General features: G+C 48.9%; 1 protein-coding gene across 1 annotated transcript; it reads right to left on the bottom strand.

The window, feature by feature from the left end:
• Positions 1–5824: 5824 nt before the first annotated feature.
• On the bottom strand, positions 5825–22481 carry OLFM1 (olfactomedin 1). Its single transcript, XM_010720989.2, has 5 exons — positions 22293–22481; positions 17305–17460; positions 14849–15068; positions 10094–10200; positions 5825–7330 (listed from the first exon to the last, which is right to left on the bottom strand). Exons 1-5 carry the CDS (start codon positions 22341–22343, stop codon positions 6656–6658), a joined length of 1209 nt encoding a protein of 402 aa, XP_010719291.1. The 5' UTR covers positions 22344–22481; the 3' UTR covers positions 5825–6655.
• Positions 22482–22997: the final 516 nt, after the last annotated feature.

Here is a 22997-nt window from a genome sequence, read left to right as displayed (position 1 = left end):
ACTCACAGGGCTTTGCATGGCCCTGAGCACTCCTATCACTCACATCCATCTACCCACGGGCAGGGCAGAGCAGAGATTGGTATCAGAGCAGCCCTTGTACCGCACCGGGACTGCAGCTTTTATTACTTCCACAGCAGAGGCAACATGATTTATTGACGCTTTTTTTATTCCCAGTAGCTCATCCAGTGCTGTGTGTGTAAAGAAGATAAACTGTCTCATTATTTTCCTGATCTCTAATCATGTCACATTTTCAGATACACCGCGGTGACGGTGACATGTTGGCGTTTTGGTTTGCTGGGATGCAAAACAAAACATCCAAAAAAGAAAACAAAAACAAAAAAAGAGGGGAAGGAGGAAGGGAAGAAAATGCAAGAGTGTGATTCTGACCCCAAACCAACACTGCCTTGGCCTTGCCTTGAAGACCAGCACTACCCACGTGACTATGAGTGCCCATGGGCAGCAGCGGTACTGGGATGTGCTGGGGGTGCTGGGACATTGCTGGTGTGGATCTGTGGGCTCTGGCTCACCACCCGCCTGCAAGATGCTTTATATGTAGGGCAAATGCTCCACTGGAAATGTTTGTTGTTGTGTGTTGTTGGTTTTTTTGTTTTTTTTTTTTTAAATGCTATCATTAAGCAAGGGAATAATATGACCAGATGCTCTGCAAGAGACTGCTGGATTCATCAGTGAACAACAGAGAAGCTGTAATGATTAAACATATTAGATAGTGAAAGACAACAGAGGATTAATTTCAGCACTTAATTAGAGTACCTCTAATCTTCCCCTCCATCACGATTTTCCATCTCTTCCTTTTTCTCTTTGTCCACATGTGCTTCCAGAGAGCATCCTTTGGGGAAGAGGGAGGTGTGAGATATACCAATGTTTATTTTAACAGCTCCTTTTTTTAGGGCTCTGCTGCGAAGACGCTCCTCCTGTCGCTTGTTGCTAGGGGGTAAAACGATCCACGTTCCCTGGTTGGGTGTATTTTTCTCCCTGGAGGATGCCCTGGGAGCTCCCAAGGTGCTGATGTGTCTTTGGCAGAGCCTGAGGGCTCCTGTGAGGTCTGGAAAGAGGTGTGAACATTTGACACAGCAGAGTACTTTCAACACTGGCTTAACAGATGGGAATTACAATATTAATAACGCATTTAATATTTAAAATGCAAAACATATTAGGATGACCCCAAACTCTCACAGGTCTGGTAGCCTGTTTCCAGCAGCAGTGACTGCTGTGTGCTTGCAGCAGCAAGCACTGCAGCTCCTCACATTGCCTATAAGATCACAACACCCCTAGGACAAATCTCTCGGTCTGTAGGATGACCATCCCTAACACAGCTTTACTCCCATGTAGTTTAACCTCAAATCTATGCCCAAGGCTGGAGTGTTTTACTGGAGTTCTTGATCCCAGCGTTGTGCTGGGGATGCTCTCCCTGGCTCTGAGGTGGGTGCAGACAGCACTCACCTGTGCATGGGATGTGAGCATCTGGCAGGCGTGGAGCATCCCCTGCTCACTCACGTTATCATAACAGAGTAATGACGCCTGGTAATTAAAAGTCTGTCAGTTTTCTTCCTGCGCAAAATGCCAGTTCATTGAGTTTTTGAAAGTATAATGTTATGGCTAAAATCTGGGCACAGGGCTCTGCTCGTTTCCAGCAGCTTTCCTCCCCTCTGTCATCCCTGGAGTGATGGATACGCTGTGAGCACCTGCGCTTGGGCACTGAGCGCATCTGGAGCAGTGCTTCAGGATGCTCTGTAGGAAACTAGGATCTGCAAAGTACCTGGGCTGCTTTCCCTGTCACCACAGCACTGCTGCAAGCCATGCCCCTGCTGGGATCCCCCTACCCAGCCCATGCCCAGGTCACTCCACACTTGCCCATCTTGCAGTCCCCATGCCACCATACTGCCACTGCACCTGCAGTGAGCCCTGCGCTCACAGCTGCCATCACCAGCAAACCCACGCTCAGCCACTAATTTACAATCCCAGCACAGCCACCCAGGTTCACCCTCATGGCTTCACACTGCGGAATTGCAATAAAACTTTAATTGAATGCCTCCTTCACAAGGGGACCTCCGCGAGCTGATGTCAGCCCCTCCGAGTGACCCTTTGCAGACACAGTGTGTCTGTTTTATTATGGCATGCCATGGCCAATTTGATGGGAAAAGGAGACTGCTCGGGCCACAGAGAGGAAATGCTTTAACATTCATTCAAAGTGACAGTGCCCTAGTGCAATATGACTGGTAAATGCTAAATTGCCACAGATGGCAGGTTTATGTTTCCACTCCCCAAGGTCCCTTCCCTGCCTCGCTGGGGGCTCAGTGAGGAGGGACCCACTCAGCTGCTGCAGGTGCTGCTCGGGCTGTAGACACCATTTATTTTGGGTAGCTGCATCCTCAGAAAGTGCAGAAATGGGTAAGTATGCACAGAAAACGGTGTGAAAAATAATCATCCTGGGAGCGAGGGGATTTTTCAAAGAGCAGTTCTCAAAAAGCCAGAGGGAAGACAAGAAGCTGAGATCCCATCGACAGGGAGCTGCAAAACCACCCCAAAGCTCAGATAACTCTGCCATGCCAGAGGGTGGGAAGCACTGGTGGGCAAATGGGGCAATGCCCCCAGCTGGGGCTGCCAGTGCTCCCCTATGCTGCTCCTGTGCCAGGTGAAGGGGCTTCTCAGGGCCCTTTACCCCCATACACAGCAAAGTCACGAAGCCACCAGGGCCCGCGGATGCCTGCACAGCAAATGCCTTATGTAAGCACTCCTTTGCATTCCTCCTCTCGTTCCTTTTTTGGGTTTTATTTGACAGATTTGCTTAAAAAACAGCGTGGGAATACAAACGACATGTTCAATACAGATCAGCTCGCAGCTTTACAACATCCCAAAGAACATAAGTACCGTATTATCAAAAGTCCTCGGCGCAGGCTGAGAACAAAGGCCCAGTGCTGCAGAAAGGTGATGCTTGTCATGCACTGCACAGAGCCGTCCTCGGTGACACGTGTCCTCCTGCAGTGATTGGACAACGGCCACCAGCCTGTCCCACCTGCGGGCCCGGGGACTGCTCTGCAGGAGGACGAAGCTGTATGCGGTTGGTTGATGCTCGGTGGGCTGATTCCTGCTGCAGACAGGCTGCATCCCTCTGTGTGCTTGCCGGATGCGATGTGGAGACGGCCATCGCTTCCCAACCAATTGGGATCCATTTTTAGGAGGTTTTAAGGAAAACGTTTAACTCCTCTGTGTTTATCCCAAGATGAGAGCCACTGCGGTTCCAGCACTGCCTCTGCCCCAGCTCTGCAGATACTGGGAACAGCTCAGCATGGGCTTGTTGAGAAGGCCACCCACCTTCCTCTTTTTTGGGCCATCGCAGCAGCTCTGGCAGCAGACACACCGAGGAACCCAGGCGAGGCATGTGCAGCTCAGTGCCTTGCAGGAGAGACCTATTTTTCTTCTGTGTTCGTGTCTCAGAGCTGCACTCCTCCAGCAAACAGCTTGCACGGCACAATGACTGTAATCCATGCCCATCTGGCTTTTACTTGTGCGTGAAGGGCCTGATCCTGCAACGTGCTGCCAGGAGATGCTGAGCCTTGTACTCCTGCTGCCCCCCAAATGGAGCATCTCAGCACATACCTCACCTGGCAGGAACGCATCTGAGGCAAATTACTATAAAGAGGGATGTGTACAATTTGTTTTTATAGTTACAGCGCAGTAAAAGCGGAGTTATTAGGGAGTCAGCTCATAATTGCCCTCTTAATGAGCCTTACTCTTTTTTATTCATTCGAAGACTGTCATCTCTGTTGTATCAGGTATATAAAGCTTCATTGACATAGTTTATGACTTTATTAAACCCAAGGATTTTGTATTAATAACGATCAAGCTCCTCAGCTATATTTCCCTGGTGAAGGAAATGTGTGTATTTGTCTAGGTCCAAGATAATTTGTAAACATAAAGTATTAAAAGGCTCAACAGTTCCAAAAAGTTTTAATTGGAAACTCAACAAATTGCTTTGCAACATCTTAATCCTTCAATATGGAGCTCCCAGATAATGAGGAGCTAATTAAGGGGCCAAGATCTTTTTTTTTTTTTTTTTTATTGATAACTGTCTCCATATGGGCTCTGCATTCGGTGCTTGCAGAACTAATGAAGGTCAGAGTAGTAACAGCAAAGACAAGAAGAAGGGAAATTCTGAGCTCTTGCTGTTGTGATAGTGCTAAGCAGCAGCCAACATTTCTGCCTAGGCTGTAGGCAGGAGCTGAGCGAGCTCCCAGTGACCCAGTGGGACAACCTGGCTATGGGCAATCCCAGTGCTCCCATGCCCCAGAGCTGTGCAAATGTCCTTTGGGCCAAGCTCTACGGCTGCAAAGAAGAGACTTGTCTCAGGGCAGAAAGCAGCAGAGCTGTGAGAGCTGTGGGAACGGAAGCCAGCCCCGTTTGTCCATGAGTAGGTGCTCCAATCGTCCCTGGGCAGGTACATCCAGCTCAAAGGACATAGGAAAGCAATAACTTAGCCAGCAAAATTAGAGCTGCTCTGTTATTTGCTCAGCTTCATTACCAGGATGCAAGAGGGCTGATCCCTACAGAGCCCTCTGAGCACAGCGCTCCTCATCCAACCCAAACACCCACGACACCTCATCAAGTGCCCTTCCATTAAGCCCTCATCAGATATTAATGACACATAAACACACATACAAATATATGGTCAGATGTTTCTCTGAAGCATCTCAATGAGTTCCATGACTAAATTTGGACCCACAAACCCCGTGCAACAAATAATTAAGTCACAGGCTATAGAAAGCAATCCTCTGGGACGTACTTGTCTTTGAATGGCTCATCCACTTGAAAAGTAATGCATACCATTAACTGTATGACCATATGGCATCCATTTATAGAACATTGCACTACAGGCAAATAGGACAAAGGTACACCCCTAAAGCACTTTTCTCATCTCATTAACTTTGGGTACAAGTTACAGGAAAGCTGCTCTGCCTCTGTTGTGTTCAAGGACGTTTTGTGCTGTTGAGTCTTGTATTAAATGAATTGCACTAGGAAAATTAGAGTCTAAATGTAGCTGTGCCCTAAAGCAAACAGCATTATTTTGCCGTTTTGTAATTCAATTTACTTTTTACAGATCAATATTTTGAAGTAAATTTGTTCTTTTGTCCTCAAATCTTGCCTAATGATAGAAGTGACTTTGGGTAATTAGGCGCACGAAGAGCCACGCCTGTGCTCTGCCATTGTGCCATGCCCTGCAACGTCAGCATACCCAAATAGTCACATGCATCTCCCCAGAAGTGCACAGACTGGCTTGGATAACCAACAAGAAAACCTACAGAAGACTCACCCAGTGCTCAGGGGGATGCTTGCAGCTTGCAAAGGGGCAAGAGACAGGGTATGCAAAACCCCACGGAGCCTGGCCTGTCCCACAGCTGTGACCCAACCCTACAAACAGGCCATGCAAGAAGAGGGCTCTGAGCTGGGAGCACACCCAACTTGCTGCAGCCATCACCCCAAATCCCCACAGCGATTTCTCTTATCCTCTCCCCCTGCACCTGGTTGCTCGTGCACAGAACACACAACAAACAAAGCGGGGAAGTCTCCTAATATTTTTATTGTTCCTTAGATAACTGTGGATAGTACAAAGTTTTCCTCTTAAAAAAAAGTAATTACCTTCACACTTCCATAAACTGGGCTTCCCGTGGGAATCTGACAGCACAGAATTTCCACAGAAGCAATTTCCAACCACCATAATGCTATGTAGATATTATAACAGTAAGAGAATATTCTTGTAATTATCAACATGAAATTGGTTATCTGTGTATAAGGGTGAACACTGATCTTTTTTTTTTTTCTTTTTAGAAACAAAACCATCATTTATTAATCCAAACTACATCATTGCATTTACAACATTCATTGCATAAACTGGACATACAAAGTTTTGCCACCTCTGGTAAATAACAGACATACATTATACAATATATTTGCTGAATACATAAGTTCAAACAATATGGGTACAACAACTTGTTCATAATACATACTTAAACCATCGTGTTTAATAGTTACTAAGACACAGATCCATGAGCTACTTCGGGTCTCAGCACAGTTAATCTAAGTGACAAGAACACAGTTGAGAGACAGTAGCTGCAATGGAAGGCGAATAAAACTAACCTGTGATAGGTCTTGTTCAGACAGCGAGAGCTCCTCACGGGTCAGCTTTCTGCTTAGAAATACAAATCACACATCCATCACAGCTGCCCGCGATGTCGGAAAAGGTCCATGCAACCCCCACACAGAAGAGAGCGAGTCTCCCAAGGATAAACTTCCAACAGTCATTGCCTTACTTCTTTTGTACGCACTATAGGTTTGCTATCGGAACAGAAAGAAAACAAAACCCCAAACTGAAGTGGTTCTCCAGGTGCAGTTCCAGCTGCAAGTACATGGTTAGTCATGAGTCCATAACGCGGGGCCAGACTTCTAGAAATGCAGAGGTAATGCTGATCTGTCAGCTCTATGCTGAATAATCCTCCATGACGTCGGTCTTAATTTTGGCAGCTGTTTGTTTATTTACTTATTTAAAGTGTGTTTCCTCAATATTAGCATTTGTTTCTTATATTCATTTCTCCCTTTTTTTTTTTTTTTTTTCCTAAATCAGTTTCTAAACAAGGATGGACTACAACTCATCGGACCTGATGACGTGGAAGAGGGTGACATTGTAAAGTATTTGGTGCCCGTTGTTCCAGGCATAGAGGGCCCGATCCTTAGGGTTGTAGTCCAACATGGAAATGTGCGAGTACTTGTTCTGGAACGGGATGTCGATGTACTCATAGGTAGAGGCATTGGTCTGGTAGGCGTAGTGCACCTTGGTGCCTCCCGAATAGCCATTGGTGACGTAGAGCGTGCCACAGATGATGAAGGCTTCCCCAGCGCTGCGTTTCGGGTAGCTGGTGTTCCAGGTCTGGAGGCTCTGCAGGGTGTTGGGATCCAGCTTGCTGATGACGATGTTGCCCGCATTCTGGTTGGTGGCATAGACGGCCCACAGCCCGTTCTCATCCACCATGAGGTCGATGTCCGAGTGGCCGCCCCAGGCGTAGTGGTACATGTTGTTGTAGCCAGCATAATCCAGGCTGCGAGTCTTGAGAATGGTCTCTGTTTTCAAGTCAAACCTGATAATTATGTGGCTTTGGTATTTATTGAAATAGATAGAGCCATTGTAGACCACTTGACCAGTGCCTGACCATGGGTGAGGGAGACGGTGAGAGGTAAAATTGTCGGTGTTCATGAAATCCGCCATGGATTTGTATTCGCGGACGAAGCGGTTGTTGTGGTAGCTGTCCATGTACCAGACCTGGGCGAGCAACAGAAACACGTGGGGTTAGGGAACAGCAGAGACCTCCCATCAGTGAGGCAGTCCTTCGCCTAGGATGCTAAACCCAGAGTGTGCTGCTCGGGGCCAATCTCATTGAGGCACCTACTGGACAACAACGTGCCCAAAACCTCCTGTGCCCAGAACAAAGCTCAGGCTGTCACCCCAAACTCACCAAGGAATGGAGAGAAGGGCAAACCCTTCCTGAAGGTAAGCTGGCATCTCCCCAGGACTGGCACTGTCCCTCAAGAAGGCAAGCAGCACCTTTCTGTGGCTAAACCCTACAGAGATGCTGCCTTCCTCTCCTGTAAGCCCCATTACGATCACACTCAGTAAATTACTGCTGTGCTGAGCTCTGTTAATTTGGCATGCAGGAGCGAGGAACACAATCGCTCATTGTCAGGGAAATGCAGGCAAAGTCCATATTGGTTTAAAATCATACACTTCCCCATCAAAAGCTTAAACCAACACTGCTGAAATACAAGAGACAAAGACATCAAAATGTTGCTATCAGGAGATGGGAGAGAGATTTCAGATCATGATTTAAACGCCAGTTCGCCAGGGACACTGTCTAGACTCCTTAAAAAAAAAAAAAGCTTTTGTCATCTGAAACCAATTCAGAGGCAAATGCTAAAGCGGTGCAGTTGATATCAAGAAGAAATATCTGTCCGGTGAGTGACACCCTGTGTGCCTTTGCTGACCTAAAAAAAGAATAAGCTGCCTTCTGTTAAAAATGTTTAGGAAGGAAAAGAGGTAAATGAAATGGCAGCGGGGAATGCCTTTAAGGATGCAGATTTCAATAAGGCTGCAGAGCGAGCTTGCTTTGCAAAATGTGATCACAGCAGCTCTGCAGTACGGCCGTCTCCAGGGTCCATTAGAGGAGCAGATAAACATTTACACACAGCGTGTGCACCCTGGGTTTGGCTGCAAGGCCAAGCGAGGGCTGCAAGGAACTTCAGACCCCCGCATTCAATCCTGCCCTGGAATGCAAAGAATGAGTGTGGCAAATTGCTCCCATCTCCCCAATCTCTGTGAGGAGGGCTGCAAAAGCTCAGGAAGGAAAGGATGCACGGCCCTGAGCACAAGGCAGAGACGTGCCAGAGCATGGGAGAGCTTCCACTGACGGACGCGGGGCTGGGAAGCATTCTTCAGTTAAAGAAAAGCCTGTGTCCAACCGAACCAGTTAGGGAAATTACAAAATAGTCCTGAAACTCATTGTCTCACTGCTGCTCACATTTCTTTATTTGGTATTAAATAATTAATACCAAACATTCGTTCAGTTTTTAGAGAGGGAAAGGGAAGACCACAAGAGAAGGAAACCTCGTTATCAAGGCGGCAGGATCCAGAGGCATTCGTGCTGTGGAGAAGCAGAGGTTGAGGGATGGATGGCCTCACGCTGCCAGCTGCCTCTGAGCAGCTTCTCCTGCGCTGCCCTGCCAATATGCATCAATCCCTGCGCTCAGCATCCGCCGCCAGGCTGCTCCTGTGCGACTTGCAATTTTGTTCAGTTGTGTTCAATGATTTCATGACACGAATAAATGACCATGAAAACCACCGAACACCTCCCGGGGTTTGGCGATGGAAGATGGATATGATGAACTGCCAGGCCTCTCCCCACAGCTTCCCACTCAGCCAATGGAGTTCTCATAAGCATGCATTTGTAACGCAGTTCGCAATTCATTTCATACACACACACACGGTTGTGAAGCCTGAGCTACACTCCAGAGAAAGCTGCTTCTCTACACACACAGCAAAAAATGATCCGCAGAAAAGGTCAGGGGCAAAAATAAAAATAATAAAATATTGGTTTGAGATAAAACTCTCTAGGAAGATCGTTAGCACATAATTAATGTACTTCAGCTGCCACAGATCTGTCTCTCCCTTTGCAGATGTGTAAGTCATACCTAACCCCATCACTGCTGAGGGATGCAGGAGACACAGCCTGAAGGGACGAGTCTGTCCCTCTCTCATGAACCAAGTGTCGGCAAAACCTGTCTATTCTACTTCGTATTTAGGGCTGTCTTTGTTTAATAACCTTAGAAGACAGAGGTGTCATACTGGGGAGCCAGTGCCAACCAGTTGGCTGCTGGAGGGACCTCACCCGCCATCTCACGTCACCGCTGCTTCATTGCTGCATGTCCCCAGGCAATGCATCATGCTGGGGTGGCTTCTGCAGAGCATCCCCTGTGCTCATGGCTGCAGAGAGCTGGTCACAGGGCAGGCTCTCAAAATAGCTGCCTCTATAGAGCACGTGCTGCTGCCTTCATCCTTTGATGAGGGCTGCTTTGTGCAGCAGGGAATTGCCCTGCAGCCAAGGACTGTGGTTTTTGTTATGTCTTGCTGCCTGCAAATCTGTAGCAAGCACTCGAGATATTTTCCATTCCATCAGTCATGGGAAGCCTGGATTGATTTTCAGCCAGTTATTGGCCTCCTACCTCCTTGGGATCAAAATTGAATGGTCTGAATGAAAGGAAAAACAACAACAACAAAAAAGACTAAAACAAAGCAAGACAAATCCCTCTGGCTGCAGCCAGTTAATTCCTCACTACAGCACAGGTGGAGGACGGAGGACAAATGGAGTTTGATGACGTTATCGGGGATGCTGGCAGCGGAAGAGCAGCAAGGGCCAACAGCATGGGCTTCTCCTCTCCTGATGGCTGCCAAACCCACGCAATACTTGGTTTTCCTTCCCCAGATCTCCTGGGGACACCCAGGACCACAGGGACGGAGCTGCCGCGCTCTTACCTTGTTCTCTCCCTCTGGGGCGAGGGGGTCCGTCATCCACGAGCCGAAGCGGGACCCCGAGGTTTTAATTGTGATTGGGTCACTTATCCCCGTCAGCTTGCCACAAGCTGAAAAAGAGTGCAAGGCTGGTGAGCACCATTCCCAACAACGCCACGCTGCTTGGGCACATGCTTTCTAATGCTGGGTCTTTCCCTGCCAGACCCCATTGCCCCCCATCCCAGCACTCCGAGAAGCTGTGTTGTTATTTAATTAAAGGCAATTAGGCTGAGAATAACTGCTGGGTGGTTTATGGTCGTTCCACATCTTTTAACAACAATTGTCCTTATCGCACCGCCCCAAGAAAACAAGCCTTCCTGCAGCAGCTGCATGCTCATGCTGCAGAATAGAAAATGAGAAGAGTTAGCCAGGGTTGAGCAGCCAGGTGGAGAAATTAGCTGAATGGCTCTGCTCATTTCTGCTATAATAGAGTGGATGCAGCCGAGATAAAAAGACAGCCGTGTCTATTCCAGCCCTGCTGGAAGCAACACATTTGTTACAGGTTATGCAAAGGAGAAAAGAGAAAAAAAAAGAAGTGGGAAATTATAGGTGATATAAATCTCTCTTCCTTGCAGAAACAATCTCAGGATTCTACCAGCCGCCTGCCCTGCTCTGATGTGTCTGCATGCTCAGGGGCTGCTGAGGAGAGCCCCTCCTGTACCATTGCCAGCCCCAGGAGCCAGATGCTGATTTCCTTTTTTCTTATTTTTACTTTTTTTTTTTAATACTGCTATCCCCAGTTTCCACTAAAGCTGCCATTCCTGTCTTCCCAAACGCCATCATTTTAACATATGTGCACTCCAGAATGACAGGAGGAGGCACACAGTGGGATGCAGCAGAATGGGCTGTGGTCAGCGTGGAAAGCTCTATTGCTACAGGAGCAATCATTGAAAACCCAGACACATCCTGCACAGAGCAGTCCTGCAGCAGCACCTCCTGTGAGAGACAAGCAAAAGTCGGCACCCAATGTTTGGCAGCACCCAAAGTTCAGCACAGATTTCCTGATGTCTCCCCTGGGATCTCATCCTATGTGGTGCACGCAGAACCACTCGGCTTGGGAGGAACCACTGACAAAGGGATGGAAAGGGTTGAAATAATGAATACTTAATGTCTGGTAAATTCCCCTTGCAAAGGAGCCCTAATCACAGATCTGCTCCTTGCTGCCTTCCATTATCACCGCCCCACATTGCTGTCACTTTCTCTCTTTCCTTCCATTTCCCTGGAGAGAAAGGTTGTATAAAAGCGCATTGATTAAAAAATAAAAAAGGGGAAAAAAAGCTGATAAGGGTAAACTGGTGTTGATTGCACCATCTCATACACATTTGGCACATTCACAGCAGCTCTCCAGCAGAGCAAGAGGGCTGCTCTCATACAGAACAAGGCACTTATTCAGCATAACCCCATCAGAGGCATCAGATACAAGTGAAGATGCCCAAAATGGATCACAGAACCAAAGGATTCCTGGACCCCAAGAGCCAGATCCCTGCAGCTCTCATGGGATTATCCCTGGCGGTGCACAACTACAGCCTCTGTGATCCTCATTCTTGTCTGCTCCCACTGAGGTGTGCACCACATTCCTAACGCCATCAGCTTCCTTCCCTTTCTATGGGGCTAGCAGCCACCAGCAGCAGGAATATCACTGAGGGCAGAGAGGACTCTGTCTGCTGCCACTTCCTTTGGCTGTGCTGCAGTTCAGACCACGGCAGCAGCTCCCAAGCTTGGATTTTCACTTTTCCTGGCGCTCAGACTGAGTCTCTCCAATATTTCACTAAAGAGAAGGAAGGCAAAGACTGTATTCACAGCTTATTTTCCTTCTGGGACCATTTTCAATGCTGAAATGTGACCAGCGAATCTCTCAGGGATGAATGTGCACCAGGGAAGCGCGCTCTGCTGCCCATTGCTTGAATCCATGACCAGATGGGAAGCTGTGGACAGTAGTTCTGGGGCACTCCTGAAGGATCTGCTTTCACTCCATTTTCCCTTACTGGGGTACCTGGAATAGAGGCCCACAGGAATCTGGGTGCCTCTGCTCCTGGGAATCAGCACAACTCAGCCCCTTTTGAGGCTCTGGAGGCTGTCCCAGCTCCAAACCACCTTCCTGCAGCTCCACACAGCAGCAATGCAACATAGCACAACACACACACAACCCCTTCCCCTGTCCATACCAGCAGCACAAACAACACGCTTTGAGCCACCACCACCCTCCCAGGATGCTAACACCCCCACTCCATATTTTCCCTGAGATCCAGCCCACCTGCAGGGGATGTTTAGCAGCTTGGCAGCAATTTACCACCAATGCAGTCACCTGTGCTGTGCTGCCAGGCTCTGCTCGGGCAGCACCTACCTGTCCTCTCAACCTGCTCCCAGCACTGGGGATGTGGGGTCACGTCTTACCCTCACCTCCCTCACCCATCCCATCCCAAACACTTTGGGCACAGGCCAGCAGGACCTGGTCTTTCCCAAAACGGAAAACACACCTTCTCTTTCTCCATCCACCAGGACTGTGGGCTGGGATTTTTTTGCAAGTTTGGGAAAGCTCATGCCATTGGCAAACATGAGCCTACAGAGCTCAGCTGAATGAAATCCCCCTTGATTCAAGGAGTGACAGCCCCTTCCCTCTCCTAGTGCTCCTCTCAGGGTAATGGAAACATTAAAATCCCTACATAAATAGTGATCTTTAAGAATGTAAACAGCACAACAGATTGAACGTGCTGTTATTGATTTCTTTTCTCCCTTCACGTGCACACGACAGAGTCAGGAAGTGTTTTCACTATTGATCCATCAAGAACGCTTAAGAAACCCCAAATACAAAAAGGACCTTGTCTAAAGAGAATGCTGCTGCACTGCTGAGCATCAGGGCTCCCCGGGGAGGTGAGCTGGGCAGGAATGCAGCACGTGCCCTCTGCCTTCTGGTCCCCAGCCCTGCTCTAGCAGGTGAATGCAGGTGAGCAACCTTGCTGCCCCATGCAGGAACAAATGAAGCTGAAATGTGCTACGTGAGACTTCAGTGCATCCCTCTGAGCACATAATTTGCAGCAAACAACAATCCTCAGCAAACGGGGTCTTACCACGTGCCAGCTAAGTGGCTGCAAGGTTGTTACCTGAATTTAACTCAATTAACTCCTATTTGCACTGGTTTGTGCTCCGGAGCAATAAACAACATTGGGCATTCAGTCTGTGCTGTTTGCTGCTAAATGACCAAATAAATCACCCTCCTGGTGAGCAGCAAAGCCTCCCGGGAGAACCCTGTTGCAAGAGTCAGAGTTGGTCTCTGTGAGCACACAGGGGTGCTGCAGATCCCCAAGGCACAAAAGCGGTGCCGTAGGACCACCCCAGGGCTGGAGAAAAAAGAAGGAGCAAAGCCAAAGCTCCCAAATAAAATCTAAACAATAATAATAATTTTAAAAGACAACAAAACTTCCTAGAAAAAGTTGCCCGCAAGATTTCTCCATCCCAGCTGCCTCAGCCTTACCTGGGCCACTGGCTTGGTCAGATGTCCCATTGGGAGGACGTGAGCTCGGGGGGGATGCAATGAGCCCTGAGCTGAAGGGCTGAACAATGCATGGGCAAACTCAATGTTTTTGAAGCCTTGAGATCCAGGGTGGTTTTGTTGAAAGACCTGTCCCAAGGTAAGCAATCCCACGGCCCAGGTGTAGTTTCCTGGTCCTGCTGCCATCCTCTCTACCCACCACCAACAGCTTCTCCTGCTCCCCAAGGGATGGGCTGAAGGTGTGGGTGCCCATAGGGCACCATCTCCTCCCATAAAGCCACCTCTGTGCCTAGGGGCCTCTCCAAAATTATAATGAGAGGGAGAGCTTGGAAGGGGAGCAGGAGGTAACAGGATGGGAAGGCAGGGAGGTGGCTGCCTGTGGAGGTGTGGGAGTGCCTAGAAACAAGCAAAAGCAATTCCAACAGTGGAGACACGCGAAATGAAACGTTACCTTGCCAAGGGTATACAGTGCTGAGAAGAGATCAGCTCTTCCTTGAAGTTACCTGAGAGTGTAATTTCATATGTGCTACCAAAATAGACTGCGGAGCAGTTAATGTGTTTAGATTACCTAAATTGCTTAACGAGAAAGTCAATAATGGAAGGAGAAATTAAATCAAGGCAGCACGAGGGCAGCAAGCAGCGGGGAGATGTGCACTGGGAGGCAGCCCCCTCCCTGCCCCTCTGCCCGGTGCTGGGTGCCCCGTCCTGCCCGGTGTCCCAGCCGCGCCAGCACGTCATGCTCTTCTCAACGGGGGGGTTTGCAAGATGCAAAAGGAACAAAGGAAACTGATTTTGCAGCCTGCACGCGCACTGCTTAAAGCGGGGTGCAGGGACATTTGCTGATGCGCCAGGTCCAAGTAGCAAACAGCTTAGACATTGATGCATAAGCAGAACGGGCGCATGTGTTTGCTTTGCATAAGCGCCGCTTGCGTTTGCGCACGTCGCCGTCCGCTTATGCAAACGCTGCAAAAAGTCACATGCCTACTTACGGGCCTGATCCTGAAGCACTTGCACCGTGAGCAACATCAGGCATGCGAGCAATCCCCAGCAGGACAGCTGGCAGGGTGAGTATTGCTCGCAGCACAGGTGCTTGCAGGATGGCGCCCGGCTGCGGGGCTCCCCTTGCGAGGCGCCGGGAGATGGCCGAGCCGCATCTCCGCCTGCAGCCGGGAGGTGTGTTGGGACATCGATGGTGTTTAGCCAGTGCCACCATGTTGGTCTGAGCCTACCTAATTTTTGCATGCATGCACGAAGCCTTTCTTCAAGATTTGACACTCTGTTCTGAAGCTCTTCGTAGTCATAGGCGCCAATCTCTTCCTGGAGTTCGTTTAGAACTGACGTCAGATTCTGGACCTCCTCTTTAAACTGCAATACCAATTTTGCATCGGCTTTGTACTCTTCCAACACTGGTATCAAAGGCCTAAGTTCCTCCATTTTCGCTTTTATTGCCTGCAAGGTTAAAATAAGCTCGATTCAGTGCTATGCGTGCAAAAATCTGCAACACTCTGCCTTGAACCTGGTTGCTTCCTACGTGAGTGCAATGTTCATATCCCCACAATTATTATCATTAAAGTTACTTTAATCATTATTTTGGTCCGAATGACGTATTGGAAAGAACATATTAAACAGGCTGCAGAACACCAAAATATTTGGGAAAGGCCTTTATTTGTCATTTTTAGAATGCAACATCTTAGGGTTACATGCTTCAGATCACATACACAAAGAGTTCTTTTTTTTTTTTACTTCCAAAAAAATAAAATAAAATAAAATAATATATATATGCATTGACAAGGGTTTCAAACTATTCATGAAATGCATCTACAATTGCATGCAAAGGAAGATCTCGGTTGTGTGGTTCAAGGTTCCTTAGTGAGATATGGTGCTAATTTGGAAAATAATCAAAAAAAATAAATGCATGGTGCAAAATGCTCTGTGGCCCTCTTTTCATGGTTACATGGGAGTGAACTGCTTCTTCAGTCACTGCAGCATTGAAAAAACTTGCTTTTAAGTTAGCCCTGTAAGCAAGAAAATGAAATACTGTTGAGGATCTAGCTCGCTAACCTGCCTCATATAGATAGCCATTCATAGACAATACGGAACTAAAGAGAAAGAACACAAGATCTCCAAACCACTCACATCTCAACACTGGCATTAGCAGAAACAAAATGCTGTGCTGTTATTTCAAGTGATGCTTTGGCAGCAAATGAGACAAAAGCTCCTGACTGTTTTCAGACTCGCCATGAAAAGCGTAAAAATCCAAGTCGTTATCAAGTTTATTTTGCAGGAATTAAGGCTCGTTTCTGTATTTTGGCTTTTGAATTAAATGGAGGCCTGGTTTAAAGGCACAGTATGCAGCATTTTGTTGAAGATGCTTTGCTCCAGCAGCTAATGAGCAGACATAAATATGCATGCACCTGCCCGTTAATGAAGCATGGCGGCATACAGCATACACCTGGTGCTCCTGCCCTGACCCCATCCAGAGCAGGGCCTGGAATCTGCCTGGCTGCTGAAGCAGCTCTGGGGGTAAAGGGGACCAGAAATTGTCCCTAAGCATCATTTCTTTGCATCCCATCCCCTCCTATTTAAGCCAAGAGGCTTTCCCTCTTGCGCTCTGCACGTGGGGCATGTCTTTATTTTCCTATTTACTTTGATAACTGCTGCAAGTTCCCTGGCAGGCAATGGGGAGGGTCAAACTCATCAGAATGGATAAGAAAAAGAGAAAGAATCTCACGTTTAACTCTGAAGGACGAGCCTGGCAGGCAGGCCAAGCAGGGGGTCCTGCGGGTGGGGAGGGCAGGAGTTGGGGCTGGTGGGAAGTTCTGAGAGCCTTCATCTCAGCTTTTGTTGTGTCATCTTGGTATTTAACATGCTCATTAAGAAATAGCTGGCTTAACACACAGGTCAGCCTGGGCAAGAGAATGGGAGTCAGGTGGTGGGAAGCATCCCTGGATTTCAGTAGAAATCTCCGCCATTTGTGTTCATGGTTAATCCAAAATATTACTACAATTTGGCATGACAAGTGTTACTGACAGCCTCTTTCTGGCAATTTCACTTGGTCTCAATCATGTGACTGAAAGTTTGCTGCCATGGCAGCATCACTGAGGGGGATGATTTTTCCACTCCTCATCTACGCACATCACTCACTGCAAAGCTCTGCCAACACTCTTACTTCCAAACTGGACGTTTTCACATCCTTCAAATGCTCAGCTGCCCATCCCGAGGACAGCCAAAGAGCTGTAAATTCCTTTTTAAAGTTATTTTTGGTGGGGTTTGTTAGCTTGGCTGATTGCCCGATGGATGCAACCCATGCCAAGGAGGGCAGTGATGTGCTGAGAGCTTGGTGTGGTTTCCTGTGTGCTGCAGAACTGCTTGCTAAGGCTCAGCTCCAGGCTATTGCAAACCTTTGCGTTCTTCCTAAGGAGAACAGGAGTAGGGAAGGGGGTGCCTGGCTCTGCCTGCCCTCATCCTGCCCAGAGTCCTCCAACAGGGAGGCAGCCCTGCCAGCATGGGAATGCAGAGATTTTGGCTTTTACCCTATAGGAAAACGCTCTCTGGCCGTGCTTTGGACAGGAGGGAGCTGAGGGGTGCTGTGAGCACAGCCTGCAGCTGGGCTGCAGTATAGCAGGGGCTGCCAGGTTGGGACACCGCGCTACGCCTCCGTTAGCAGGTTGGAAAGCAGACATACCTTAAACTGCCTTGCCAGGTGCTGCTTGTGGCTTTCTTCCACTTGCTTAAATTTGGATTCCAGTCCTCTCATCTGGTTTTCCATCTTCTCCACGTACTGTAGGTCTCGCTGGGTCCGCCTGTCCAACACCTCTATTGACTGAGACATGTTTTGCACCTGCCAAACGAGAAGGGATGAGTTACAAGGGAGCTGCACCCCCAGCAGTGCAGATGCTGCCCTTTGCCTGGAGCCAAAGTAGCAAAAGGGTAATCAGCAGATGCATTATTTACTGGCTCATCATCAGTGTCTCTCAGTATTATGACTCCATGCTCTAAAGCAGAGCAAACTGGTTTCATCATCATGTACTCTGCTGCGCTGCAGAGAATAATTCAACAATCACTCACGCAAGTAAAGGCTGTAGTCAACTATAAAGTGCATTTGTAGTAATGGCTTCTTCGATAGGCACAGGATCATAGAATCACAGGATGTCTGATTTGGGCAAGGAGAGCCCGTTAGGAGCACATCTAACTATGAGAAACACTTCTGCTGAGGTGCACGTTATCATTACTTCACGTGAGTGATGCACACTGATTGCCTAAGTGCAAGCTTTACTCCCAGCTAGTAAAACTTCATCACTCCAACAGTCTCACTATTTATACAGCATCTGCCACAAGCAGTGCAGCTGCAGGATGGGGTGGCTGGAGTGTAACAGGTGCAGCCCAGGCTCCACTGATGCCCCTTCCTACACCCTCTGTGTGCACCTGCCTGGCTCTGCTGCAGAGCGGATGCAAGGAAGCTGGTGGGCTTCTGCTGAGAGAGCCGCTGGTACCCGAGGGGCACGGAACGGAGGGAAATGGGAGCTGGAGTGACCCGGTTTTGAAGGCTGGCTGTCAGCTGATTAATTGAGATATTTGCCCCTCATTCTCAGGCTCTGAGAGGGCAAATGAAGTGCTGACTTAGGAAAGAACCTACACACGTATTTAGCATTAAGCAGTGGATGCTCCTGATCAGCAGGGGCTCTTGGGTTTGTACTGCACTTAGCTCGAGGAATGCCTTCCACTGCCATAGTGCCCATAGAAATGCCCCCATTAGCATTGCAGGGCTGATGCCCGTGTTCAAAATAAATCAGGCATCCAAGCCTGGTGCCCTGACATCCTGCTTCAAGCCTCTCTGAGCATTTGAACAAAGCCTAAACATGATCCCAAACAGTCTCCGAGGATACCCTGCAAGCCACTTCCCAGAGCCCATGTGTCTACTTCCATTTCCATCCCTGGTGGAGCCAAATGCAGAAAGAAATGGGGAAAGACATGTGCAGGTGCAGTGCTTTGTCCTGCCAACGGCACTGCTCTGCTTACCTGGAGGGGCAGCACAGGGATGGCTTGGGACGCCCACACTGGAAACAGCACAGGTCAAATGCCCACCTGTGTATCTGCATCTCTGAAGTCATCAAAACGAGCACTGCCCACACACACCGACAGGAAAACTCTCATAGGGAACCATTAAAAGTGCACGGACAGCCCGTACCTCAAAGGCCAGCAGAGAGAAAACCTTTTGTATAACCAGCACCACTGCTCTGGGCTCCCAACAATTGGTCTCAGCAGAGGTGGAGGCATTTCTCTGAGCCCCAGCACATCGCCCAGGCTGGATGTAGGGGGCTCAGAGACCTCTTTGTGCCCCAGGGAGGGAGAGGAAAGGCCTTGGACAAGCACAGCTGATCTGCAGCCTCTCCTGATAGATGCTCTTGTGCCAATAATCCAGACCACCCTCCTCTGAGTCACGCTGCATCTGCACAGCAAAATTGTTTCAATGAGCTGAAATAGACACGACTGGTAAGGATCATACAAAATTGATCTCGTTTAGTCCACTAAAGCCCAACCTTGATGAAAGGCCGAGCTGCAGGCAATCAGACAAGAGCAGTTCTGCATGGATACGCTGATGCACAGCAGCACCCCGGCCCTGCAGGTCCTATCAGACAGAAGCAGGCTGCAGGGAATGAATCAGCCCCACGGCCAGGCTGCTGCTCTGAATCACCTCTGGAAGAGCCTGCCTCTCCCCCGACTGCAGAGGAAATGAGCTTCCTCACACGTCTCTAAACTGAGACAACTAAAATTAGCTGCTGTGCTATTTCAGGATGCGCTCTACAAGTTCAGCCTCCCGCTATTTGCTGCCTGTATTGTTTTCAGGCAGGCAGGATTCTGGGCAGACTTGTAAAAACTCATCTCCGTCATTCCTGATCCCTGACAGCAGCGTGTGCTCCATCATCTGGAGATCTACTCGTTTTCCCTCATTAGCATATTAAGCCCTTGATCCAGCAAAGTACTTTGGCACACGATTAGATTTCAATGAGATTTCTCCCAGCTTAAACTTAAGCACGTACATAAGTGCTTTAATCAACTGAGACCCAAGGATATTGTCTCAGATTCCCTCAGCTTCATCCATTACTTTGCTAACATCAGCCAAAATGCTTTTTGCCCCATTGGCTGAGCACGCACTCTCAACATGAAACCTCGTTTTCCATCAGGCTGGTTAGAGAGACAAACCCACCTCAGGGAAAAGAGTCAGTTTTAGCATTCAGAACAGAAATTTGACACAAACAAAATATCCAGTTCTGTTCTTGCTCTCTTGGTTGGTACTGAGTTGTTTCAGAAGTAAACCAGAGTAGCTGAGAGTCGGTATTGACTTGATGATCCATTGTTGGGTTTACATGGTCAGTGCCCCATCATTTTGATGCTCTTTTGAGCTCTGCTCAAGCTTCTCTGCTATCAGCTCAGGAAGGGTAGCTCTTAAATCTACTCTGGGCTTTGGAACGGGATGAATGTTGGGGCAGCTGGACAACCAGTGGAGCCATAGCAGGAGGCACCTCAAGGGAGATTTTGGTGCTCTATAGGAATGATTGGCAGAGATAGATAGCAGATAGATTGGGATGTGCAAGATCCTTCCTGTAAGGATTGCAGAAGGCAAAGCGAAGGCTGAGATTACTATGCACCTCAGAGCGAATATCAAAGGAACAAGAAGATCTGCCTAGGCTGGAGATGAGTGCTGGCAAAGAGCAAGCGTTGGCAGCAAACGAAAGCTGGTTCAACTGTCAAAGGAGGAAGCCCTCCCAGATAACAAGGCCAGGTGAAAATAAAATAAAATAAAATTCTGTTTGAAGATAAAATATAATCTGCTCACGAACAGGATTCCAGTGACGCGTTGGTCTGGAGGAAGGCCAAGACGTGGCCTCAGCACCTGATACGCACGCAGGGCTCGGCACGAGCAGGCCAGTGATGCCAACGATGAGCTCAGCCACGCAGCGCTGGGGCTGCACAGTTTGTGCATGGCGAGCAGCCCGCGCTCACCTCCGCTCCTGCACCTGCTGCTCCTCAGCCCTCCGGGTGCCCAGGATTCACCTGCGGCTCCCATGCGTGCAGGTGCCCCTGTGCTGAAGGTCGATGGGGGGTGGCAGCTACGAGTCTCTGTGCAGTGAGTTTTGCCCTGAGTGGTTTGTGTACGCGCACGCACAAAAGCAGCTTTCTTCTGGCCCGTAGAAGCAACGCCTTATAATTTCTGTAGGTGAGTGCCAGGCCTCCTACTTTGAAAATCCAACCAGAATTGCCTTCCTGGCACATTCTGTTTCTTCATCTGCTGGCAGCGAGAAATCCGGAGGTGAGAGCTTTCTCAAAACAGGAGTGAAAATGTCAGATGGGGGAAGGAGCATCCAGGTCTGAGATCCTCCCTGGGGAGCCGGGAGCTCTCCTTGCGGATCCATTTTCCCTAAAGAGGGATTTTCATTCCAGCCTCGATCGAGATCAGATGTCTGGCACCAAGAGCCCACTCTTTATTTTGGGGTTTTCATCTAGGTTAGCGTAGGAGTGAGCTGCAGACGGAGCAGCAGGCAGGTAGCACGGCCCAGAACACGCCTCTCAGCCCACTCCTCCCTCACTTTACTCATTGGCAGCCGGGGAGCTGCGTAAGGGAAAAATCCCCGAGCGCTCACGCCGTGCACTTTGCAGCTGCTGCTCCTCCAGGGCCGCTGCACTCAGCTCAGCCTGCTGTTAGCAGAGGGCATCGGGTCAAAGCCTGCTTGCTTTATGCATGTGAGCAGCTTTGGGAGCACAACTGGGCTCCAGCACAGCACTCAGTGCCTCCCAGCCAAACGCGCTGCCCAACCCATCGCTGTTAGAGCTCAGAGAAATAAAGCTTGAGCTTTGGGATTATTTTTAGAAGCCGATGGCACAATCAGAAATTTCAGGGCTAAGTTTTTTCTGGCTGAGTTTATTGCCCTTATCGCATAGGAAAATCAGTTTGGTTTGGGTTTGATGCGGCGATGAGTGATAAATCAGCTTTGTGAGAGCGCCGGGGTACAAATCACTTGGTCATGCAACACATGCATGGGGGCACCAAGGAGAATTACAGACCCAGAGCACGAGTCCACTCATATTTTAAAGAGAAGAGCACCATTTCGCATGAAACAGCATTTCTTCAACAAAATCTATTACCTGGAAAGCTTCTCGTTATCAGGAACGTGTCCCTAATGAGATTCTTTGATCTCTTTGGACAGCGGACTATTAAAAACTAATCAAGTAGATGTCAACGTTAGAAGACGACGACCACGAATTGTCATCTCTCTGCTATTTGATGCTGACAGCTTTGCACCGTTTTGTGTGACCTCTTCTAATATCAGCTTGGCTGGGAATGCGTGGGCTTCGTTTTTTTAAAGTCTCATTGAGGCTCATCCTTGTGATGAATAGAAATTAATACACCGCTATTTCTTTTTCATTTTATAAACTGTTGTGATTCAATATCTCTGCTTTGGTCTCAGCAGTTTTAAGCTGACCTAAGGTTTCCTTTCTTTTCCTTTCAGAAATACTCAGATATTTGTGCTCCTGTCTGATTATTCCCTGCTGCACTGACTGCAGGGCTCTGCCTTTTCTGGAAACAAAGGCTCATCCCAACTCCCTCAGCTTTTCACCCCCTTCACACCATGCCAAACCAACCCCCCTTGCCCAAAACACATCAGCCGTTACCTTTTCTAATAGTTGTCTCAGTTGCTTTGTCCTGGCATCACGCGAGCACATCGTCTGTTGAGGTGCCACCACTGTGCATATACAACGTCCCTCGCTATCCTGGGCAGAGCTGTAGACCTGCCAGCTTTCCTCTGGGTTGGTAGGCAACACCTGATTGACACAGGGGAAAAAAGGGTTAAGAAAATGAGGGGGCTCAGCGGGGGTGGGTGAGGAAGAGGAGGGAGGAAGCAGCATGGAGCGGATCCCAGAGCTGTGCAGCGAGAGGAGGGATGCTATGAGGAGGAGCAGGATTCACTTGCAATGCAAAAATATGGATCGGGGACAAATAAAGGAAGGGGCTGAGAAGAAGAGATGGAGCACACAGGGCAGTGCAAGCGGGGAAGCACGGACACGGGGAAGCACGGACACGGGGAAGCCACATCGCAGAGGCTCAGCACCGGGTGCCAAACCAGCTGGCACAGCCCGTGGCTGGGCTGTCATTGCCACACACTCGAGGTCTCCTTGACGCCGTGAGCAGGATGTGCCCAAACTCATGGAGAGGGCACGGCGTCCTGGCTGAGAGCTGAGCTGTGGCTGAGCACCTGCAGAGCTCTCCTGGAGCCAGCAATGCAATACGAGGAGTCACGTTTCCTCCATCCTCTGCCAGGCTCTCCTGGGGACGGGGAGCTTCTTCAGGACAACCATTCCCCCCTAAACGCTCCATAG

Source organism: Meleagris gallopavo, chromosome 19 (assembly GCF_000146605.3).
Source record: "Meleagris gallopavo isolate NT-WF06-2002-E0010 breed Aviagen turkey brand Nicholas breeding stock chromosome 19, Turkey_5.1, whole genome shotgun sequence".
In the NCBI taxonomy this organism is placed as follows: Eukaryota; Metazoa; Chordata; class Aves; order Galliformes; family Phasianidae; genus Meleagris; species Meleagris gallopavo.
The sequence above is the reverse complement of the archived record's forward strand: the minus strand, read 5'-3'. Positions and strand labels throughout refer to the sequence as shown.

Excerpts from the sequence above, each read along its gene's own strand:
- OLFM1 (XM_010720989.2), bottom strand. The coding sequence starts at position 22,343 with ATGTGCTCGCGTGATGCCAGGACAAAGCAACTGAGACAACTATTAGAA. Across the intron at positions 17,461-22,292 it reads TGAGACAACTATTAGAAAAG|GTGCAAAACATGTCTCAGTC; the intron begins GTAACGGCTGAT and ends CTCGTTTGGCAG. Across the intron at positions 15,069-17,304 it reads ACCTGGCAAGGCAGTTTAAG|GCAATAAAAGCGAAAATGGA; the intron begins GTATGTCTGCTT and ends TTAACCTTGCAG.